The sequence below is a fragment of the Condylura cristata genome, unplaced genomic scaffold (assembly GCF_000260355.1).
Source record: "Condylura cristata isolate star-nosed mole 26May11 unplaced genomic scaffold, ConCri1.0 scaffold00008, whole genome shotgun sequence".
NCBI lineage: Eukaryota > Metazoa > Chordata > Mammalia > Eulipotyphla > Talpidae > Condylura > Condylura cristata.
This window is the reverse complement of record NW_004567109.1, coordinates 58,870,796-58,890,598: the sequence shown is the minus strand read 5'-3', so window position 1 is coordinate 58,890,598 and position 19,803 is coordinate 58,870,796. Positions and strand designations below refer to the sequence as shown.

Here is a 19,803-nt window from a genome sequence, read left to right as displayed (position 1 = left end):
TGTCTTCTCAGGCTGCCATAACAAAGTACTATAGACTGAGTGAGCTAAACAACAAAAAAATGTTTGCTCAGAGGTATGGAGACTAGAAGTCTGAAATCAGATCCCCCTGGTTTGCATATGGCTGTCTTCTCACTGTGTACTAACATGGTAGAGGGAGCAAGCTCTCAGTGCCTCTTCCTGTAAGGACACTAATCCTCAGGGCAGGCCCCATCCTCATGACCTCATTTAACACTAATTACTCCCAGAAGCCCTATCCTCAAGCATATCACGAGGTACTTCAACATGTGAATTTGGGTGGGGATGCACACAATTAAGTCTGTGTACAGCACTTATTACTTTAAAAATTAAAAACATATCAGGCCCTCCCTGGTGGTGCAGCGGTTAAAACACAGCACTAAGAAGCTAAAGCCACTTCAGCATGAGTTCGATCCCTGCCTGCCCCGGAAGTGACCCACATGGCACAGCAGACCTCTCCTGACCTGCCCGCTGCTCCCCTCAGCAGTGTACCTCATTAGTCTGCCTGTTCTTCTCCCCACTCTGTCTCTGGTAAATCCTCTCACCACCCCTGCACCTCTGGCCCATACCCCAGTTCTGTATGCATAAATAAATCTTAAAAAAAAAAAAAGAAACACCCTTCTGTTGCCCAGTCTCTTCCTTTCTGCAGGCCTCCAGCTCCTACTAACCCACAAAAAGGGTGTTTCTCGGGATTTCATTGATTCCATACTTGCAGCTCCTAAATTTAGCCATCTGCAGCAACTTTTAGGTACTGCAATTACTGTGCATTATAGAGCTTGGCCACAGTATCACTGACCACCAGTAGGTGTCACCACCTAACACCTAAATGTCTGAAAGTCCATTTGGAGACTGCTGGTTGGTCAAAGAATGGAGTTTTGATGGGTTGATTCTTCTGGAAATCAACCTGCTCTGGAAGAACTTAGGGCACTCTCCTCAGCCACTAACCTCAGTCTCAAAGCTACTGTCATAGGAGAACAAAGAGACGTAAGTCGAGGCCCTGCCCCCTGAACAAGCCTTGTGCTAGTAGCTCATCTGCCTACGCCAGCCCAGAGCATGAAACCCTGCTCCCTCCTCATTTTCTGGTCCCCTGTCTTGTTCACAGTGAGTTCATGATGCCCTGAGTCTGTCACTGCTCTTACTTAACCCAAGTCCCCTTGGCATCCTAGTAAGGAGAGTTGCTATAAAATTGAATAGATCATTCCATTAATCAGAGTCCTGAAAATTGTATGCAGTTACAGCTGTTATCACCATCAGTTGTGATTTCCATTTTATGGGTGAACCAGGATTGAGGTGATCAAAAGCAAAGCCAGAAAGACAAAGTCCAGATTCTGGGCTACCTGTGAGCCCTGGGGAGCTATATCAGTGAGTGGCATGATCAGAATAGCATGAGCACCATGGCTGCAGGATGGAAGAGAGCCTGGAAGTCCAGGCAGAGGGACACCAGTGACAGGTGTCCCCTCTTCCCTTTCCAGCTCCAAAGAAAGCACTCTAGTGTAGAGGATGTCACTCGGTGAGATTGTGTGTGAGTGGATCATGGAAGAAGTCTGTGCACGAAACCCATGACTAAGAAGATTCTGGTAGTACTGCAGGTGGCAGCAGAGAGACCCCACACCTGCACACAGCCTCGGCTGTGCCCTCACCGGCCCCTGCCTGCCTGCCTACAAGACCTGCATTGTCTCTGAGCATGAACCTGGGCCCAGGCACAGCCCCTAGCCAGTGGGAAGAGGGTGCTTTTCCTCCATTCCACTTCCTTTCCTGTTGAGGCACAGGAAAGCTCAGTAGTTACCTGGAGGAAGTTCACATAATGGCCAAATGAGTTCGCTGCTTTCCTCGGATTGTGAGCTAGACTACGTTTCGGCCATAAACTGTGGACTCAGATCTCTACTTGCTGCATTCCCTGGGGATGCACCTAGAAATGACCAGGCCCCAGGAAGCCAGTATTTCCTTGCTCACATGATGGTTCCTCTTAGGCGCATGATGCCAGTGTATGGAGGAGACAGCCAAGACGCAGCCATCCAAGTTCATGCCCTAATGTGGGCAGCAGAGAGAAAGCACATCAGTCTGCTCTGAGACCACTGAAAGATGTAGCTGGCTTAGGTGGGCTCTGATGCCTGAGGCTGGAAGAGGCTGACCCTGCAGCCTCGCCTCTAAGGAGATGACACAGGAATGCCATTTGCCAATAGTGAAGATAAGCCCTGAAAGACACAAAGAAATAAGGCTCTGCCGAGCGGTCCCCAGGGTGGCGTTGGGGACGGATGGAGAAGCAGGCTGCAAGCCACTCTTCCTTCTCTATCATCCTCTCTTAACAACCATTGCTGCCTGGCCTGGATGTCACCTGGGGGATCCAAGGCAAGTCACTTGCTATCTGCGAGCCTGTCTTTTTGTCTGTTAGGTGGGGGTGCAGTACCCACTCTGCAGGGCATCTGTGTTGCCATAGTCTGTGTGAGGCATGGAGCCTGCGTGTTGGCATTCACCGGGCCGCTTCCCTCCCAGCCTTCTGAGCCTACATCCTCCATCATCTCCCTGCTTCTTTCTCTCTCTCTTGCTCTTTTCTCTCCCTGCTTTCTTCACCCAGGGTGCGAGGTCAGTGGTGCATGAATGACCAGAATGTGGTCACAGAGCCAAGAAGCGGTGACCTGGCCCCAGTGCTCTGTCGGGGTTTTCAGCAAATGTCAGCATGTGTGGTTCTAACAGAGGGCCTTTGTGGCCCTGCCCGGTGCCTGCAGTGGGAATGCATGGGTGCTGGAAGTCAGGCAGGCAACAGAGTTGGCGAGAGAGGCGCAAAAGAACCCAGGATAAGTCAGCGCTCGTATACCACTCTCCACTGGGTGTATTTAGAAACGGGGATTGCCCGACTGTTTCAATGCTGATGGAAACAGGAGAGAATACTATAGATCAGAATATTAAGAAAACCAGGGCCCTGCGGCCCCCACATAAATTCTACTGTTCTGGAGTGCTGTCCGTTTCCCTTTCAAGTCTGAATTCAGATATCCCTTTACATAACCTTCATTCTGCAATAGCTCTTCATTTCTTTATCAGCTAGGTCTTGTACAACCATGGCTGTGCAACCCAGGGGTCCCCAGCTGTGGAACAGCCTCTCCCAGAACCCCCGCCCCACCGCTGCTCTGCCCCAGTCCACAGCCACCATCATCTTTTGTCTAACATCTCTTTGACCTACATCTGTCCTCCTGTTTTTGTTCCTGCCTGCCTTTCATCCAGTCTCCACATGCTGTGAACCTTAACTTATCATTCTCTCTTTAAGCCCTTAAGTGACTTTCTACTTCCAGATTTTTATTTCACTTTTTTTAAAGATTTATTTATGCATACAGAACTGGGGTGCAGACCAGAGGTGCAGGAGTGGTGAGAGGATTCACCAGAGGCAGAGTGGGGAACAGAGTAGGCAGGTCAACTGAAACACACTGCTGAGGGAGCAGCAGGTGGGTCAGGAGAGGTCTGCTGCGCCATGTGGGTCACCTCCGTGGCCGGGAATCGAACTCTCAGTGAAGCGGCTGCATTGAGCTTCATGGTGCTGTGCTTTAACCCATAGCACCACCAGGGAGGGCCCTCCTTCCAAATTTTTAAAAGAATCCAACCATCTTGCCTTGCCTCGCCTCCTGAGATGACCTCACTTAGGATGGCTCCCCTCACTCACTGGACTGCAGCCACCCTGGCTTCCTTTGAATTCCTAGAAGGTTCCAAGCTCTTTCCCATCTCAGAGGCTGCAGGCATCACTGTTTCTGTATCTCCTTGTGACCCCTTTCACTCAGATCTCTGCTTTGTCACTGCCTTTGGGAAAGCTTGCTGACCACCCCATCTAATGTAACACCCCCTTTCCTATTCCTTCTTTGTCCAACGTCATGATTGTTTCCAGCAAATGCATCTATCAATAACTCATGTTTACATTATCCTATATAGTTATTGAACATATATATTTCTTTATGTGTCTGTCTCCCCATCAAGAGAGTTACTTGAGACTAGAAATTTATCTGTCTCATTAACTTTAGTACTTCAGCACCTAATAGTGTCTGCAACATTATTGGTGACTCCATGAATTAATAGGATGGATGGATGAATGGATGGATATTTAGTTGGGCGAATGATGGGTGGATAGATGGTTGAATGAATGGCAAATAGGTGGATGTTTAATTGATTGGATGATGAATAGATGTTATTGGGGTAGATGAGTGGATACTTGTTTGGATGGATGATGGATGATGCTTGTTTAGATGGGTCATGGATGTATATATAGTTGGGTAGGTGATAAGTGATAAAAACTTAAATATGTTGTGGATGGATAGAGGGATGTTTGGGTAGATGATAAGTAGATGAATAATGTTTGATGAAGAGATGGATGTGTGGGTAGATGGATGGATAAGAATGAGTGGATGAATTTTTCTACTAGGCTGTTAGCTTCTTCAGGGAAAAATACCATATCTTACTAACCCTGAACCCCCAGGTCCTAGAGCAGTGCCTACACAGATCACACACTTGGTAAATTTTGACAGGTGAGTGAATGAAATGAATGAAAGAATGGTATCACTCTTGGGACAAGTTCTTAACTCTTTTTTTCTTTTTGAAATATCTTGCTTCCCTGGGTCCTGCTTCTGCCTCCTGCATGGAATGTGGTCAGATTGATAACTGGTAGGGTTTTGTATTACAGGAAGTGACTTGACCTCAGTGGACCCCATGGTCCTGGAGCAATATGTGGTGGTGGCAGACTACCAGAAGCAAGAGAGCTCAGAGATCAGCCTCAGTGTGGGGCAGGTGGTGGACATCATTGAGAAGAACGAGTCAGGTAGGAGACCTAGGTCACCTCCTTCCCCACTTATACAGTTGTCAAGCCCCTAAGACAGGAAACCCAGAAAATGCAATAATGGTCAGTTCCTATAGGTACAGCAGATCGCCTCTTAGAAAGCTGTCCCCATTTGATCCCAGTGTTTGAACATCCCACGTGGTCACAGCTCACCAGCATCCTGATGAGTCACATGTTACCAATTTGTTCCAAGACTCATTCCTCAACCAAACCATGAACATTCCCTCTGGTTTCAAAGTACTTGGAGACACAAAGTCCAGCATTCCTCAGAAAGTCACTCTGTTGATTTACCCCCAGTTACCATGCCGCTGATCCACAACTGTGGGACAGGCATGCTACCTGTCACTTCAGCACACCTGCCCGTCCCAGAGACCACTGATCACATACACTGGCAGGTCGTTGAGAGAATATGTATGATCAAGACTTAGGCTCTGGTCTTCAATTTCTTATCTACAAAGTTTTTTTAAAAACTTCTGCCCCAAGAGCAGTTTTAAGGATTAAGTGAGCTAATACATAGACAATATGTAATCCTGCTTCTGAGAAAGAGTAGTTGCTCAAAATTTGAGTTTCCTTCCTTTGCCACAGAGCAGCCATTGAGCACAACAGAAGGCAAAGGTCAAGAGGCAGGGATGGGTGGATCCCTCTACAGAGGAAGGTGACATAAACTCACTACCTCTGTGGTGGTTTAAATGCAATGCCCCCGGGCCCTCCCTGGTGGCACAATGGGTTAGGATGCAGCACTGCAAGCTGGCAGCAGCCGCGTCAGTGCAAGTTCGATCCCCACCCAGGAGGTGATCCACATGACGTGGCAGACCTCTCCTGACCCTCCCACTGCTCCCCTCAGCAGGATACTTCGTTGATCTGCCTGTTCTGCTTCCCTGATCTCCCTGTTCTGTTCTGTCTCTGAAGCCTCTCACCGCCCCTGCACCTCTGGCCTGTACGCCAGTCCTATATGAATAAATAAATAAAATCTTTATAAAAAAGAAAAATGTGATGCCCCAGTGGCTAACGTTAAACAACTGAGGGAATGTCTATTTCTGGAAGCTTCTAGATCATGTTACCAGTTAGTCAAGAGATCAACATTAGCCGACCAAGGTCCCTTGGATTCTCACTGTAACTGTTGCTAACAGCTGCACAGCGAGGACACCCAGCCTCCAGGTCACTCGTCACTCACCCAGGCTCTCACGAGAGGTTTGCTGAGCTGAAATTCCAGTCCAGCCAGCCAGCCCCAGGATCACGTGACTTTCTGATTCCTGAAAATGAGTACATGCATATTATGCAATGGCTCAGATCACTATGTAGACAAAAGGAGGGGACTAGGAACCCATGTTGGAGACAACCCAGAATGTCCAAAATCGGGGGCCAGTGGGGAGGCAGATAGAAGTAGTCACATCTTCAAGTGGCCAAGAAGCAGGCAACATTTATTTTTAGTTAATTTTACTTATACAAGTAATACACTCTTCTGAAAACTTAAAATTCAATGATAAAGTTAAAATCACTAGTTTCCACTACCTTAACGGTTTGGTACAAATCCTTCTGGATCATTTATTCACATATGTACACAAATAGACATATATTCATGTATATGTGCACATGTGCACATACATAGATCATGTTTGTATGTATATGTGTATATGGGGTGGGGGAGTTTTAAACCCATTGGTGTCAACACATTTTGATCTGAGACATTTCAGTGAACATTTAGCTCTTATCCTCTTAGCATCTGTATACTATTAGACCCAAATAAGCCATGTTTTTCTCAATATGAACAGCATATCTGTGCACACACTGATAAGTGTTTTATCAAGCCACATACTGAGAGTTAGAACTGCTGGGCCATGAGATAAGCACATTTCAAACATTAGTATGTGGTCCAGTTGCCTGCTTGCAAACAGTCACCATCTATAATAGATTTACCATCCCTCAGGCCATGCTTGAGTTGTTAACACAGATGGTCAAGATCAAACTGTGAATCAGCTGGACAGCCTGGGCTTGAGTTCTGGTCTTTGTGGCCTCAGATAAGTCACTGGCCTTCTCTAAGTCTCACCTGTAAAATAGGGACAGGATGAATACGTACCCTCTTTAACTGTTAGGAGGAGCCAGCAATCAGTAGTGCATAGATGTGAAGCATGAGACAGCCAGGTGCATCTCTGCACCCATATATACCTAAAATAATGAGTTCTAGGAAGGCATATGACACATCTTCTAATTTATGGCTTTTCAGATTCACCTGCCCCATTCATTCCCACAGAGAGTTCCAGTTACCATAACATGTACTTTAAAAGGCACATCCAGTTGAATGAAGCAGAAGGCAGCTTCCTTCCACTTCAGGAAGGTCGGGAGCAAAGGACTCCCTGTAACACTAGAAATCTTGCTCAAGAGTCTGTCCCTACCTTCTTTTTCTTTGGGATTGCCAAGTCTTGGAGGTGTATGACCTTGGGGAATGGATCCGAATAGCTAAGATATTTGGGCTCTATGATACTTTCCTCTTGATGCTGTAGCAAATAATCACAAACTTACTGGCTTTGAACAACACAGATTGTTATTCCACGGTTCAGTGGATCAGAAGTCCTAAAATGGGCTGCAGGGCTGCATTCCCTTCTGCAGGCTGGGGATTGCATCTGTGTTTTTAGCCCTTTCCAGCCTGTAGTAGTTGCCTACCTCCCTTGGCTCGTGGCCTCTTCCTTCCTCCTCCATAGTTACAGATCCTGTAATTACTTTGCACCCACCCAGGTGATCCAGAACAACCTCCCTATCTGAAGGTCAGCTAATTTGCAACCTTTATCCTTCAATTCCTCTTTTCCCTGTAGTTTAACCTATCCCTGATTCCAGAGATAGGGATTTGGACATCTTTGTGGGTCATTATCCTGTCTGCCATAAGCAAGACTCCTCAAAGAGGAAAGTCTTTGTGTCTGGGTACGAGCTTGAGTCAGATTTAATGGAGATGCACAGATCCAATAATGTCCTGAGTCTCAGATAAGTGATCAGGGCTGGGGCTTCAGTTTCCGACAGCCTGAATGCAAATCACAGCCCTTAGTAACTTGACCTTGGACAAGTCTGCTTCTAGAAGTCCAGTTTCCTCACCTGTGCAGTCAGGACAAGAGTATATAAGATAATACAAATACAGCCATGTCTTGTTTAAATGCTTTCAACAGCATCCTTACAAATCCTAGTAGGCTAGACCACACAGCCTGGGCCTGTAGGAGGCTAGACCATCTGGGCATGGGTCATTATGACCTGCGATTTGACACGATGAAGTCATCCAGTGACAATTTGTCAGAATGTATCACTGTCACTGAGGGATGCATGAGTATAAGTTTATTAGTGCATACCATTCAACCGTAAGGAAAGATGAAATGCAATCAGTTACAACAAAATGGAGAGAGTTCAAGGGAAATATTACAGAGCAAGTTGTAATGACAAACAATACTGGACATTGACATAACAGACAAGCTGATAAAGGGAAGTACAAAAATGAGTGGGCATTAATAAATACAGTGAGAGTGCTGAGGTTAAGAGGGAAAGAAGAAGAATGAGACAGTGGATCTAGGATGGTGGTGGGAAAAATAGATTTTAAAATAATTTTGTAAAACTTGAGATTCTAAAAAAATTAAGGGAATTGTGAAAAAATAAATAATAAATAAATGTTTTGTGCACTACACACCTTAGTAAAAGCAACTACATCCTGGAGAAAAAGGAACTCTCCTGCATTGCTTGTGGGAATGCAAACTAGTACAACCACTATGGAAAACTGTTTGGAGGTTCCTCAAACTGCTAAACATGGAGCTTCCCTAAGACCCAGCAATCCCACTCCTGCGTATCTACCCAAAAGACACAAAAACACTGATTGAAAAAGATACCTGTACCCCCATGTTTATTGCTGCTTTATTTACAATTGGAAAAACATGGAAGCAGCCCAAATGCCCAAAAATAGATGACTGGATTAAAAAGATGTGATACATATATACAACGGAATATTACTCAGCAACCAAAAAAGAGAAACACATGTCTTTTGCAGCAACTTGGATGGAGCTGGAAAAGATTATGCTTAGTGATAAGCCAGAAAGAGAAAGAAAACTACCGGATGGTTTCACTCATAGCAGGAGTATAATGGACCAGGCGAGAAAATAACAAAAATAATGTACAACCATATACCAGAGACATTTTGCGGGGGTGGAGTGGGGAATGGGATCAAAAACGGGGAGCAGGGGGAGGGAAGTGCACGGGATTATAGTGATGGCACACAGGTGACTCGGGGATGGGAAACCCGCGGGGACTACAATTGAGATGGAAAAAAAAATGTACAAAATTATGTAAAAATAAAGTGTTATTAAAAAATTTTTTTTAAAAAGGGTAGAAAGGCACCAACAAGACACCATATTAATAAATGGAAGATTCATTATCACAAAAAAAAAAAAGCAACTACATCCTTGACTCATCATTTAGCAGAACCGTCTCTCCCCTGGCCCCCAGTCCCCACTCCCCAACCTCACCCCACCCCCACTTGGAGCAGGTTTCTTGCTAGTCTGCCTTAGCAGGTAGCTGACTTGGGTGGTTGTGTTCACCAATGAAATGGTGATCCTTCAACATTACCCTGAGCCTTGACTGGTAATGACTGAAAACATCATTATATTGTAATCCAGCTGACATGTCTTCACTCCCCTTTTCCCAGGTTGGTGGTTTGTTAGCACTGCCGAAGAGCAAGGCTGGGTCCCTGCCACCTGCCTGGAAGGGCAGGATGGTGTGCAAGATGAGTTTTCCCTACAGCCTGAAGAAGGTAGGCAAGGGGCTTGGGGCCCCAGCTCGGAGCTGGGGAGACCTGTGCCAGTCATTTTCCCAGGGGACCTCTACCCAGCCTCTGCCCCCAATGCTCATGACTGCCTGCCTCAGGCTCCTTAACTCATGGGCCTAAAGCCTGGCCTCGGGGTTGGGGCTGACAGCAACCCACCCTTCTCTGGGAACCAGCTGAGAGAGGCAGGCTGGAGCTGGGGTCCTGATACCTCCAAGATTCTCAGGAGGGACCCAGCCCCCGTTGCTGTCAACACCGCGCCGCTCCCCACCCTGACTATCTGATGACCAGGATGCTGGGGCTGCTTCCAGCTCATTTGCAAGACATCTGAAGCCATCTGGAAAGATCTCTGCTTTCTCTGTTAGCGTAGTGGCCCTGACCAAGCATCAGGATCAGAGTTGACCCCTGGCTCACCCACATACTTCCATTTCCCAGGGAACTTTCCCAACACACTTCTGCCATGCCAGAAAAACTAAGGCCCAGCCAAATCTTTCCTCCCAGAAGCATTCCCATAACTAGAGTGTAAGTGCACGTCAATTAATAAATTGGAGTCAGACTCAAAACTGAATCTCAGCTGTACCATTTACTGACTGATCTTGGTCAGTAACTTAACCTGTCTACACCTCAGCCGCTGCCTCTGAAAATGGAAAAGGTGGTATCTATTTCATGGAGTTTCTTTTTTTATTAATTATATGAGATTCTACAGGCAAAGCACATAGCAAAGACAAAATAATACATAAGTAAACAATAAAAGTAATAACCAGAGATAGTATGAAACCATCCCTTACCTGGGGTTGAATATTTGGAGTTTTTAGTTCACTATTTTGAGAAAGCATAAGGTGATTATTTATTAGAAAAGTAGGTTTAAAAAAAAAGGATATTTCTGTGCTCAAAGCTTAGTAAAAAAAAAAATATGTGGCTTTGCATCAGGCTTGTTTTTTTACAGCCAGCTCCCCTCAATGTAAAATATCTAGGAGTCCCCTACCCCTGCTTCTACATTAGGGGCTGGGCTGACAGAGGATGTTCAAAAATCAGCCCAGCATAAGGGGTGGTGATGTGTTTTGTGGGAACTCTGGCTCCCTCAGACTGTAGTAGTGACCACATGGGCATGCCTCTGAGAGACGGATTATTATTCCATTTTGAGTCCAGGAAGTTAAGCGGACGCTTGTCCCAGGTCACACAGTGCGTGTGGCCGCCTTTTCCTGACGAAGTGTGTGTTTTTCTTCCCCCTCACCACAAAGCCTCTTTATAATTGTGCTAGGCGTAGTGTCTACTGGATCCCTCTTCTCTCAAGTTCAAGGTTAATATTCAGGAAGCTGGTGCTTCTAAGGCACCTGAGGTTTGACATAGACACAGAAATACTGGCTTCTAAATGAGAACACATGCTTGGCGCCCCCTTTGCCTGGAGACACGGAAAGCACCTTCTTCTCACCTCTGTCTTCTGCCCTTCGCCTCCACATGCCGCCCGCCCAGTCTCATGGAGGTACTGGTCTTTGCCCCGGCCCACAAGCCGCCGCCGGACTCTGGGCGACTTGTATGCCATCACCTGGCGTCAAGGTGCCATCTCAGAGTTTTCATCCTGGTTCTGTGTTTGGGGCCTGGTGCCTGCATCTGCATGCCCTGCCTGCTCCGAGACTGCTCATGCCTGTTGCATGTGAAAAACTGATTGTGTCTGTCCCCGTGTGTGCTGGCTTGTAGTTTTGGGAGGAGAGAGCCTGGGGTACCTCTCACCTGGGCTCTAGAGTTTCCCAGTTCAAAAATGATGCCTGGAGACCTTTGTAATGTTGAGCTAGTGATTGTTCCTTTCATCAGGCACATTTGAATTATTTTTCCCACATTTGAGAGAAAGAAAAACCATGCAAAGGTGCCCGGGAAGTGCATCGGCTTCAAGCATGGCTGGATCTAGGGGCTGGATAACATTCGGACCGGGGACTCCCATGGCCAGCTCTCTGCTCTGCTTCCTACCTGGCTGGCACCGGGCTATGGTGGTGACAATAGTTTGGGCATCCATGGAGGAAGGAGGAATGTGTTCCTCCTTCAAGGAGTACAAGTTCCAGCGTTGGCTCCAACTGGTCCACTTGGATATATGCCATCCCTGAACCAACCACAGTGGCACCCTGGCTAGATCATGGTCCCATGCCCACCCCCTCCCTCCAGGCAGCCGTGTGAGCAACTTTATCCGTACTCTGGATAGAGGCTGCTTGTGCCACCAGACAAAGCTGCGTATCAGGCAGCTGTTTTCTGCCATGTGGTCTGCACGGTCTCATACCTTTTGCTTCCTTAGGGCGCATGTACAGAGCCCAGAGGAGACCTCCAGATTCTAGAGAAAGCTATGGGATCAGCCAAAGGGTGAGGGCCCCAGAGTCCAGGTCCCCTAAGTCTAACACCCCAGCCCACTCCTCACCTGAACAAACAGAACTTCTCTGCATCCCCCGGGTTGAATTGCCCTGCACCCCTCACAGCACCCACACCTCACTCTGAGCCGGGGAGCCGCTGACTGCTATACACAGTATCTGTGGAACTTGAGTCAGTTCAGCCCCCTCAGCAGGTCAGTGGGCTAAATCAATCAATAAATAAGCGTCCCGTGTGTTTTCTGCCTCCCTCTGAGCCAGCTGGGCAGGCCACAGAAGGTCGTGGTGTTTTCCCACAGAGAGAGTCGACCCCAGCACACGAACCATCACACCAGCCCACAGCTGGCTCGGTCACTCCCTGGGGCTGGAATGTATCCAACACAGGAAAACCCTGTCTCTCCTGGGATTCTCATCTGCTTTCCCCTGTCTCAGCGGCCAGAGCTGACAGTGTTGGGGTGGGAGCTGTTTGCTTGCTCTCTGGACAGGCCTGTCTGAGTTGACACTGAGCAACCCTCCCAGCCAAGCCAAGGCCCAGGGAGGAGGGGCAGGGATGGCTCTAAGGATGTCCCATGGCTTTGGGGATAGGGAGCAAGGAAGCACAGAGAGTGGGATAGGTGGTCACATAATGAAATTTGGTGAATTTAACTCCCATTAATAAAGAGTGAGGCATCAGGCTTAGTCGGATCCAAGGACTTCAACGTAATTAATTAAAAATGAAGATCCATTACCAACTAGGTAATGAAAAGCACTAGCTCATCCCTGACTCCCACCAGCAAGAACCACAGAGGAGACACAGAGGACTTCATCCCTCTGGTATGAGCAAGGCGTCTCCCACCAGGCTTTCAGAACTTGTTCATTTATTAAAAACTGGATGTACAGTTACTAAACATTTCCATCACCATGCCCACTGCTGGCAACAGAGAAAAGACTGACACACAAACAGACATGAAACCCCATAAATAACGTAAAGTGTATATATGTTAGAAGGTAATTTCTTGTTGTAGGGGAACAAAACCTAGGTGAGAGGAATAAGGGTGCCCTGGGTCACTAAGTTGCATAAAGCAAGGTGAAGACAGGAGGCCATGAAGCACAGATTTGAGGAGGATGAGGACAAATGTGTATCACTGAGAGATTACCAAGGGGCCAGGACCTTCCTTTTGTTCTGTGTCTTGTTGCTGCTTGCACAAGGCTGCCAGGACTTTGTGAGGGCCAGAAATTGCTAGAGAAATCCTTCCCTCCGTTGGGCAAGGGCAGCTCAAAGGTTAAAGCCTTGGCCATACTTATCCCAGCACCCTTTTATCTCCACAGAGGAGAAGTACACAGCTATCTATCCATATACGGCTCGTGACCAGGATGAAATCAACCTGGAGAGAGGGGCCATGGTGGAGGTCATCCAGAAAAACCTGGAAGGCTGGTGGAAGATCAGGTACTGGCCGTCACTGGGTGGGTTTCAGGTCATGTGAGCTCAAAGTGATTGCAGATGGGATGAGGGTTCTACCTAAGCCATAAAAGGACTTCTCTGTGCTGACTTCCCCTCCCTACCCAGACCCTGTTCTAATATTCCATCACAAGCAAAACCTTCTCAAATGCACAAAACCATGGATAGCAGTAACTCATTGAGCTAAGCTGCTCTTAACTTCCAGATGCTTCTTGTGACAAGCATCTGGAGGCTGAGCTGCCCTGTGGGAGGGCTTCCCTCTCCTGCCCCACTCTGTGACCAACAGTAAATGTGTACCAGGTGGACTGAAATTTTCCCTCACCCCTCAGAGTCCAGTAGTAAAAGCAGGAGATCTGCCTTGCACACACTTTGTCACAGCTCTTCCATCTCTTGGATGAAATCAGACCTCAGATAAGGTAACTGACTCTTCCCAGTCATCCTGGGACTTACCAGTTTTAGAAGGGATTCCCCTCCTCAGTCACCTGAGTGGGAAGATTGACAGGAAATTTGGACAAAAGAAATCTGAGATCCCTGCAACCTAGTGTCAGCATCATAATGTGAGGCAGGATTAGTCTCCCTCACATGGGGCTAAACATGTGGCTCTTCATTCATTTATTCAGTCAGTCATTCTGGTCAGTCAGTCAACAAACCCTCAGCCAGAGCCTAATCTGGACCAAGTCCTGTTAAATAGGAATTGAGGAGTCAGCCACGAGAAAGACAAAGTAGTTCACACCAACAGACATAGAAGACAGACACCCACAATTTCATGGTGGGGCGGTGAGCTGTGTCTCAGAGGAGTTACACAAGGGACTTTGGAGCACATGAGAGACCCCTTATCCCAGAAGCAAGAAAGGGGTTCAGAACTGAGACTGAAGCATGAGTAATGACAACAATACCTAATGCACATTGAGTGTATTATCTTGCTTCCTAACAAATTATCCTAAGACTTAGTGATGCTGGAATTCAGGAGTGGCTTAATTGGGATCCAGTTCCTTCCTGGGATTGCAGCAGGCAGTCAGCCAGGATTACAGTCACCTGAAGTTTTGATAAGATCAGGTAACGACTGGGATTTGAACCAGACCACTCTCACCACCAAGCCCCACTTACCTCCCACCACATGTGCTGCTTCTTTGCTTAGGCCCTCTACACTCTCATGTTGAGGGTGTGGAGTGTACATAGCTTGGCATTTTCCAGTTCAAACAGTTATTCCCTCTCAGAAGTTATTTTGAGATTGATAGATACCAAGCTCTATAGATTACTGTCCTCTTAGAATTTTCCAGCTTAAAAGGCTTTTTTCTTTTCCGTTGAAACATATGCTCTTTAATTCTTAAAGTGATTCTTGGCAAGAGAAGTGGTGCTTCCATGTATCGTCTTTAGTCAACTAGGTTAGTCAATGGTGGAGGCATCTGTTTTGTAGGCCAAACCAGTAGGATGCTGGCAGATGTTTAACAAGTACTAAGGAAAAACACCCTTGAGTGGATGTTCGCCTGTCGTGGTGTAAATACTCCCAGCATGGCCGATGCCAGCTCCAGATAGGCTGTCACCTATCACGAAATTGGAGCTAGATGTAGGAGGGCTCTCAGCTGGCATGAGCTGGCCCACACCTTCAGTCCTTACTGCTCAACCAGGTTCTCTCATGCTGAGAATTAAGTGACCTTTGCAATTCTGGGATTCCCTTTGGATTCCCTTTGCTCTTCGGTGAACTTGAGTGTCAGGGTCTTGATCACTCTGTTCAGTGTCCCCCAGCTGGCCTTTGTTAAGCCCTGGAACCAACCCCCCAACTACTCTGTAGTTACGTGGATGTGTATTCCATTTACATGTTCACCAGCATGAATGAAACCTGCCTTGTCTACACCGGGCTTTGTGCTGGGAGCTGGGCTTCTGGGGAGAGACAGCAAAGCATGGAGGTTAGGATCACAGATGGATACTGCCTGCCACGGTCAAATCTACGCCTGCCACCTCGCAGGGCAGGGTGTTTGACATCCATCCATAGCTCTCCAGACTTACAAGCGGAGCTGCACTTAGAGTAGCTTCCTGCCACACACCTGTTAGCACTGTTGCTTTTATCCGCACAGCCCTGGCGGTTGGGTCAGCAGCTCTACAGAGCTTTTTGGCTTCTGTCTACTTGTGCTTTTATTTCTTCATTCAACTTACTGGCACCAAAGCCCCTGAGTTGCAGAGATGAACCAATTGCAGTCCCTGCTCGAGTTTGTGTTCCAAGTGGGGAGCTAGGACAGCCACAGCTATATCGGGGTTAAGTCTCAGCGTGGCTATTACAGCTGCAGCCTGAGTTCGATCCCCAGCCAGGGAACTGACCCACATTTGGCATAACAGACCTCTCCTGTCTGACCAGTTGCTCCCCTCAGCAGTGTATTTCAGTCAGTCCACCTGTTCTGCTCCCGAACCTGTCTCTGGTGAGTCCACACACACACACACACACACACACACACACACTTCTGGTCTATATCCCCCTCCTTCTATACATAAATAACTAAAAATGAATCTTTTTTAAAAAGAAAAGAACAGGCCCTCCCTGGTGGTGCAGCGGGTTAAAGCACAGCACTAAGAAGCTAAAGCTACTTCCGTATGAGTTCAATTCCCGCCTGCCCCGGAGGTGACCACATGGCGAGGCAGACCTCTCCTGACCCGCCCACTGCTCCCCTCAGCAGTGTACTTCCTCGATCTGCCTATTCTGCTCCCCACTCTGTCTCTAGTGAAGCCTCTCGCCGCCCCTGAGCCCCTGGCCTGTGCCCCAGTTCTGTATGCACAAATAAATAAATCTTAAAAAAAAAAAGAAAAGAACAGCCACAGCTAGGTGTCACTGTGTTAAAGGTCCTGGGATGTGGTGAGCAGGAGACATGGTGCACCATGGACGGAGGACATAATCTCTGCAAGGCTCAGGAGAGATGTGAGAGAGGAAATGGTATTCTGCAGAGAGGGCAAAGGGGAGCGGGAACGAGAGGGAGATGGGCTTTCTGGACAGAGGGTCTCCTAGAGCAAGGCCTTGGTGGGGAGATTTGGGAGAGAGAACCCAGTGCGTGGGTGGGATGTGGGGGTGCTGTGAGAGATGAGCCTATGGAGACCAATCTGGAAAGGCCTTGAATGCCAAGCTGAGCATCTGGCATCATCGGGGCAGTGTGTCATGTGCCAGCCTCTGCCCTGGGCAGTTGTGTTCCTGCCAGCTGGGATCCAAAGTGTGATTCACTGTAGGAACTCGGTGGGCTTGGCGAACCCAGGTAACCAGCATCTTTCCTTCTCCCAGATACCAGGGCAAAGAGGGCTGGGCCCCAGCCTCCTACTTAAAGAAGAGCAGTGGAGAGCCCTTACCCCCCAAGCTGGGCCCTGGCTCACCCACCCACTCAGGCATCGTTGACCTGGATGGAATTTCCCGCCAGCAGAACTCAGTGGGCAGGGAGAAGGAGCTGCTGAACAACCAGCGGGACAGCCGTTTTGAAGGCCGCCCAGTACCCGATGGTGACATCAAGCAGAGTGAGTGACGCCCACCCAGTCTCCCAGCAGCTGAGGGTTTTGAGTGGGCCTGCGGTGCATTCAGAGTTCCTCCCCTATTGTTTATCATCCTTATAACATCCCTGGTAACTTGTTCTAGATCATTTAACCAGCAAACCTGAGTCCAGAGACTTTGCTTTCCTCCCACAGACCATATTTTTCCCACTATTTTGTAATGATTACGACAGCTTCTTTTCCCCAAATCCCTACTGTGTTCCAAGAATCTTGTAATTAGTCTCACTGACTCCTTGTGAAAGACTTTGAGGGACTAACTACTTTTGTTTTACAGGTGAGGGGACAGAAATGGGCTTACCTAAGACCACCCAGAAAGTAAATGGTGGGACAGGGATCTGGACCCAAGCTGTCTGACTCCCATACCTGTGCATTCTCTTCATTATTGCCTCATTTCTGAACCAGAGGACAGTTTACACCAATGAGAGTTCTTTCTTGCCTTTCAAAGCTTCCCCATTTCCTTTTATTATTGATGTTCCCAAAGCACCTGAGAATACTTGTCTACAGTATATCCAGGACTCTGGCCTCAGGCTCATAACATTGGCAGGAGGAATTTGTCTGTTGGGAAAGAACTTCCAACTTGCCATCTAAATAAAGTCACTGGCTTCTCCCAGCCACTTAAAGTAACAGAGTCAATGAGCTCTCAATTCTCTGATGTCCAATGGCAGGGGTTCTGGCCAACCCTACTGATGCTAATCTATAATGGCCAAGAGCACAGAATTCCCATTAACACTACAAGAGCAAATGAAAATTTGAGATCCTCTGTCATTGTTTGGATATAGGTTCAGATTCTCAAGCAAAGACTCCCCCACCACACATATACAAAGAGACTCAAATAATTTAAATGTCTTTTTTTTTTTTTTTTTTCATATAAAGAAGGTATACAGGGCTTCCCTGGCAGCTCCTTGCAACCATGAGTGTATCTATCTTGTGCTTTCCTCATTCACCTGGTCCAGCTTTGCTCTCCACTAGTCCAGCCAGTGAAAGGAGGCAGGGAGAAATGGAGGATGCCACTCAAAAGCATTCTCTCCATTCTCTCACATCCCATTGGCCAGAACTTTGTCACATAACCATACTTAGCTGCAAGGGAGTCTGGGAAATGTAGAATTTATGTAGGTAGCCAAGTGGCTAAATACTTTGCCATTTATTCCAATAGAACACAGAGGAAATGGGGTCACTAAAAGAAAGATCCCACATCCCAATTGTCAAACTACCCCTCTGTGAATATGAACTGAGTCAGTTCTGGCAATATGTAGGGTGACTTCCTCGGTGATCTTTAGACAGGAAACTTGAACTATTGCATCATCTTCCTGATACTGAGACCCAGCTCCAGAATAAAAACCCTTGTGAGTTTTGTGACCATCAGCCCAAGTTGGTTTGGTTCTGTTTGCTTATACAATTGACCCTTGAACAACAAGGGACTTAGAGGTACCAATCCCCTGTGCAATTATCCCTCATCACATATAAAGTTAATACCCCCAAAACTTTACTAATAGCCTGTTTTTGACTGGAAGCCTTACCAATAGCATAATCAGTTAATACATATTTTGTATGTTGTATGCATTGTATACTATATTGTTACAATAAAGTAAGCAAAAGTAAGAGAAAATATACTTACAATATTTCCAACCACACGGGGTTCAAGGGTCAGCTGACTGAAAAAAATCCACATAGAGGTGTGACTTTTCAAACACAAAGAGTTCAAATCTGTGTTCTTCAAAGAACAACTTTATATTGTTTAATTTGGATTTGCTCTGGAACACAAAATCAGGGATGATAACATTGTGTGCCTGCCAAGGGCCAAGAGTTCACTTACGCTCATCACCACTGCCCCTGGGAAGCAATGCTTATCTCCCTTCCACAGATGAGGGCTTATTGCCCAAAGAGTCACAGAACTTATTGCACCCCACCTTTGCATTACTCTGAACCAGTATGTTGACAGTCCTGAGCCAAGTCGTAGAAGCTTCTGCCTAGTCAGGCTCTTCTCGGGGAAGGTACCAGCCACTCACTAATGGCTGGTAGAGTGCTGCAGCTTCTTACTGCAAGAAAGACTAAGACTTAAGCTTCCTCAGGAAGCTTATGTGTCATATTCTGCATGTGAGTGAAATAATCTTGTTTTTCTATAGGATCACCCAAGATGAGACAGAGACCCCCACCTCGCCGGGATATGACAATAGTAAGTGGATCCCTTGCTACTGGGGAGGCAACCCCAACCTAACATTGGCCCCTTACACACTGATCTCCCCCTTTCTGAAGATGCTACCTTTCTGGTCCACACAACAGCCTTGCGAAACAGGTTGTACCCATTCACAGGTAGAAAGACTGAGTCCCCAGAGGTGAAGCTGTTTGCCCGTGACTTTGTGACAGTGTACCTTCCGGAGTGTGCTCTGCTGCCTGAGCCCACTTAGCTTTGCCATTAGTCAGCCTTCTCCAATAAAGTAATTTGAAAGTGAAACTGGGGTGAGGCACAAATATCCATTGTAGTGCCATTCTGATATTTTACTTTCATAATCATTTGCAATTCTTTTAGGTGACTTTCTAATCAGTTTTTTGAAAAACAAGTTTTGTTTTTTTTGATGCGTGAGGTGTAATCAGGCATTTGCTAAATGTCTGTCAATGCACCGGGTAGTTCATTACACAACTTAATGAATGCTGACAGGCACCCCACCTGGTAGATGCTGTAGTTATCCCCATTCCGCAGGAGAGGAAACTGAGCCTCCAGAGGGGAATGATTAACCCAGAATCACTCACGTCAAGCGATGCTTAATGACACGGGTAGGTTTCGAGAAAGGTGTCTAAGCGATTTCATCGTGTGCAGATGTCACGGAGTGTAATCTTACAACCCTGGATGGTCTCACCTACAACCACCTAGGCTGTG

At 47.1% G+C, this 19,803-nt stretch overlaps 1 protein-coding gene across 2 annotated transcripts in view; it reads left to right on the top strand.

Moving 5' to 3' along the window:
* The window catches only part of SH3PXD2B (SH3 and PX domains 2B), a 107,613-nt gene that overhangs the window by 72,725 nt on the left and 15,085 nt on the right, over positions 1-19,803 (top strand). The window contains exons 7-12 of one of the 2 annotated variants that reach the window (XM_012722572.1): positions 4,676-4,810; positions 9,501-9,605; positions 11,091-11,174; positions 13,277-13,394; positions 16,669-16,895; positions 19,052-19,101. In XM_012722572.1, the coding sequence (XP_012578026.1) occupies positions 4,676-4,810; positions 9,501-9,605; positions 11,091-11,174; positions 13,277-13,394; positions 16,669-16,895; positions 19,052-19,101 (719 nt within the window). The remainder of the gene's footprint in view (positions 1-4,675; positions 4,811-9,500; positions 9,606-11,090; positions 11,175-13,276; positions 13,395-16,668; positions 16,896-19,051; positions 19,102-19,803) is intronic. The other variant, XM_012722573.1, reaches the window with a different exon arrangement.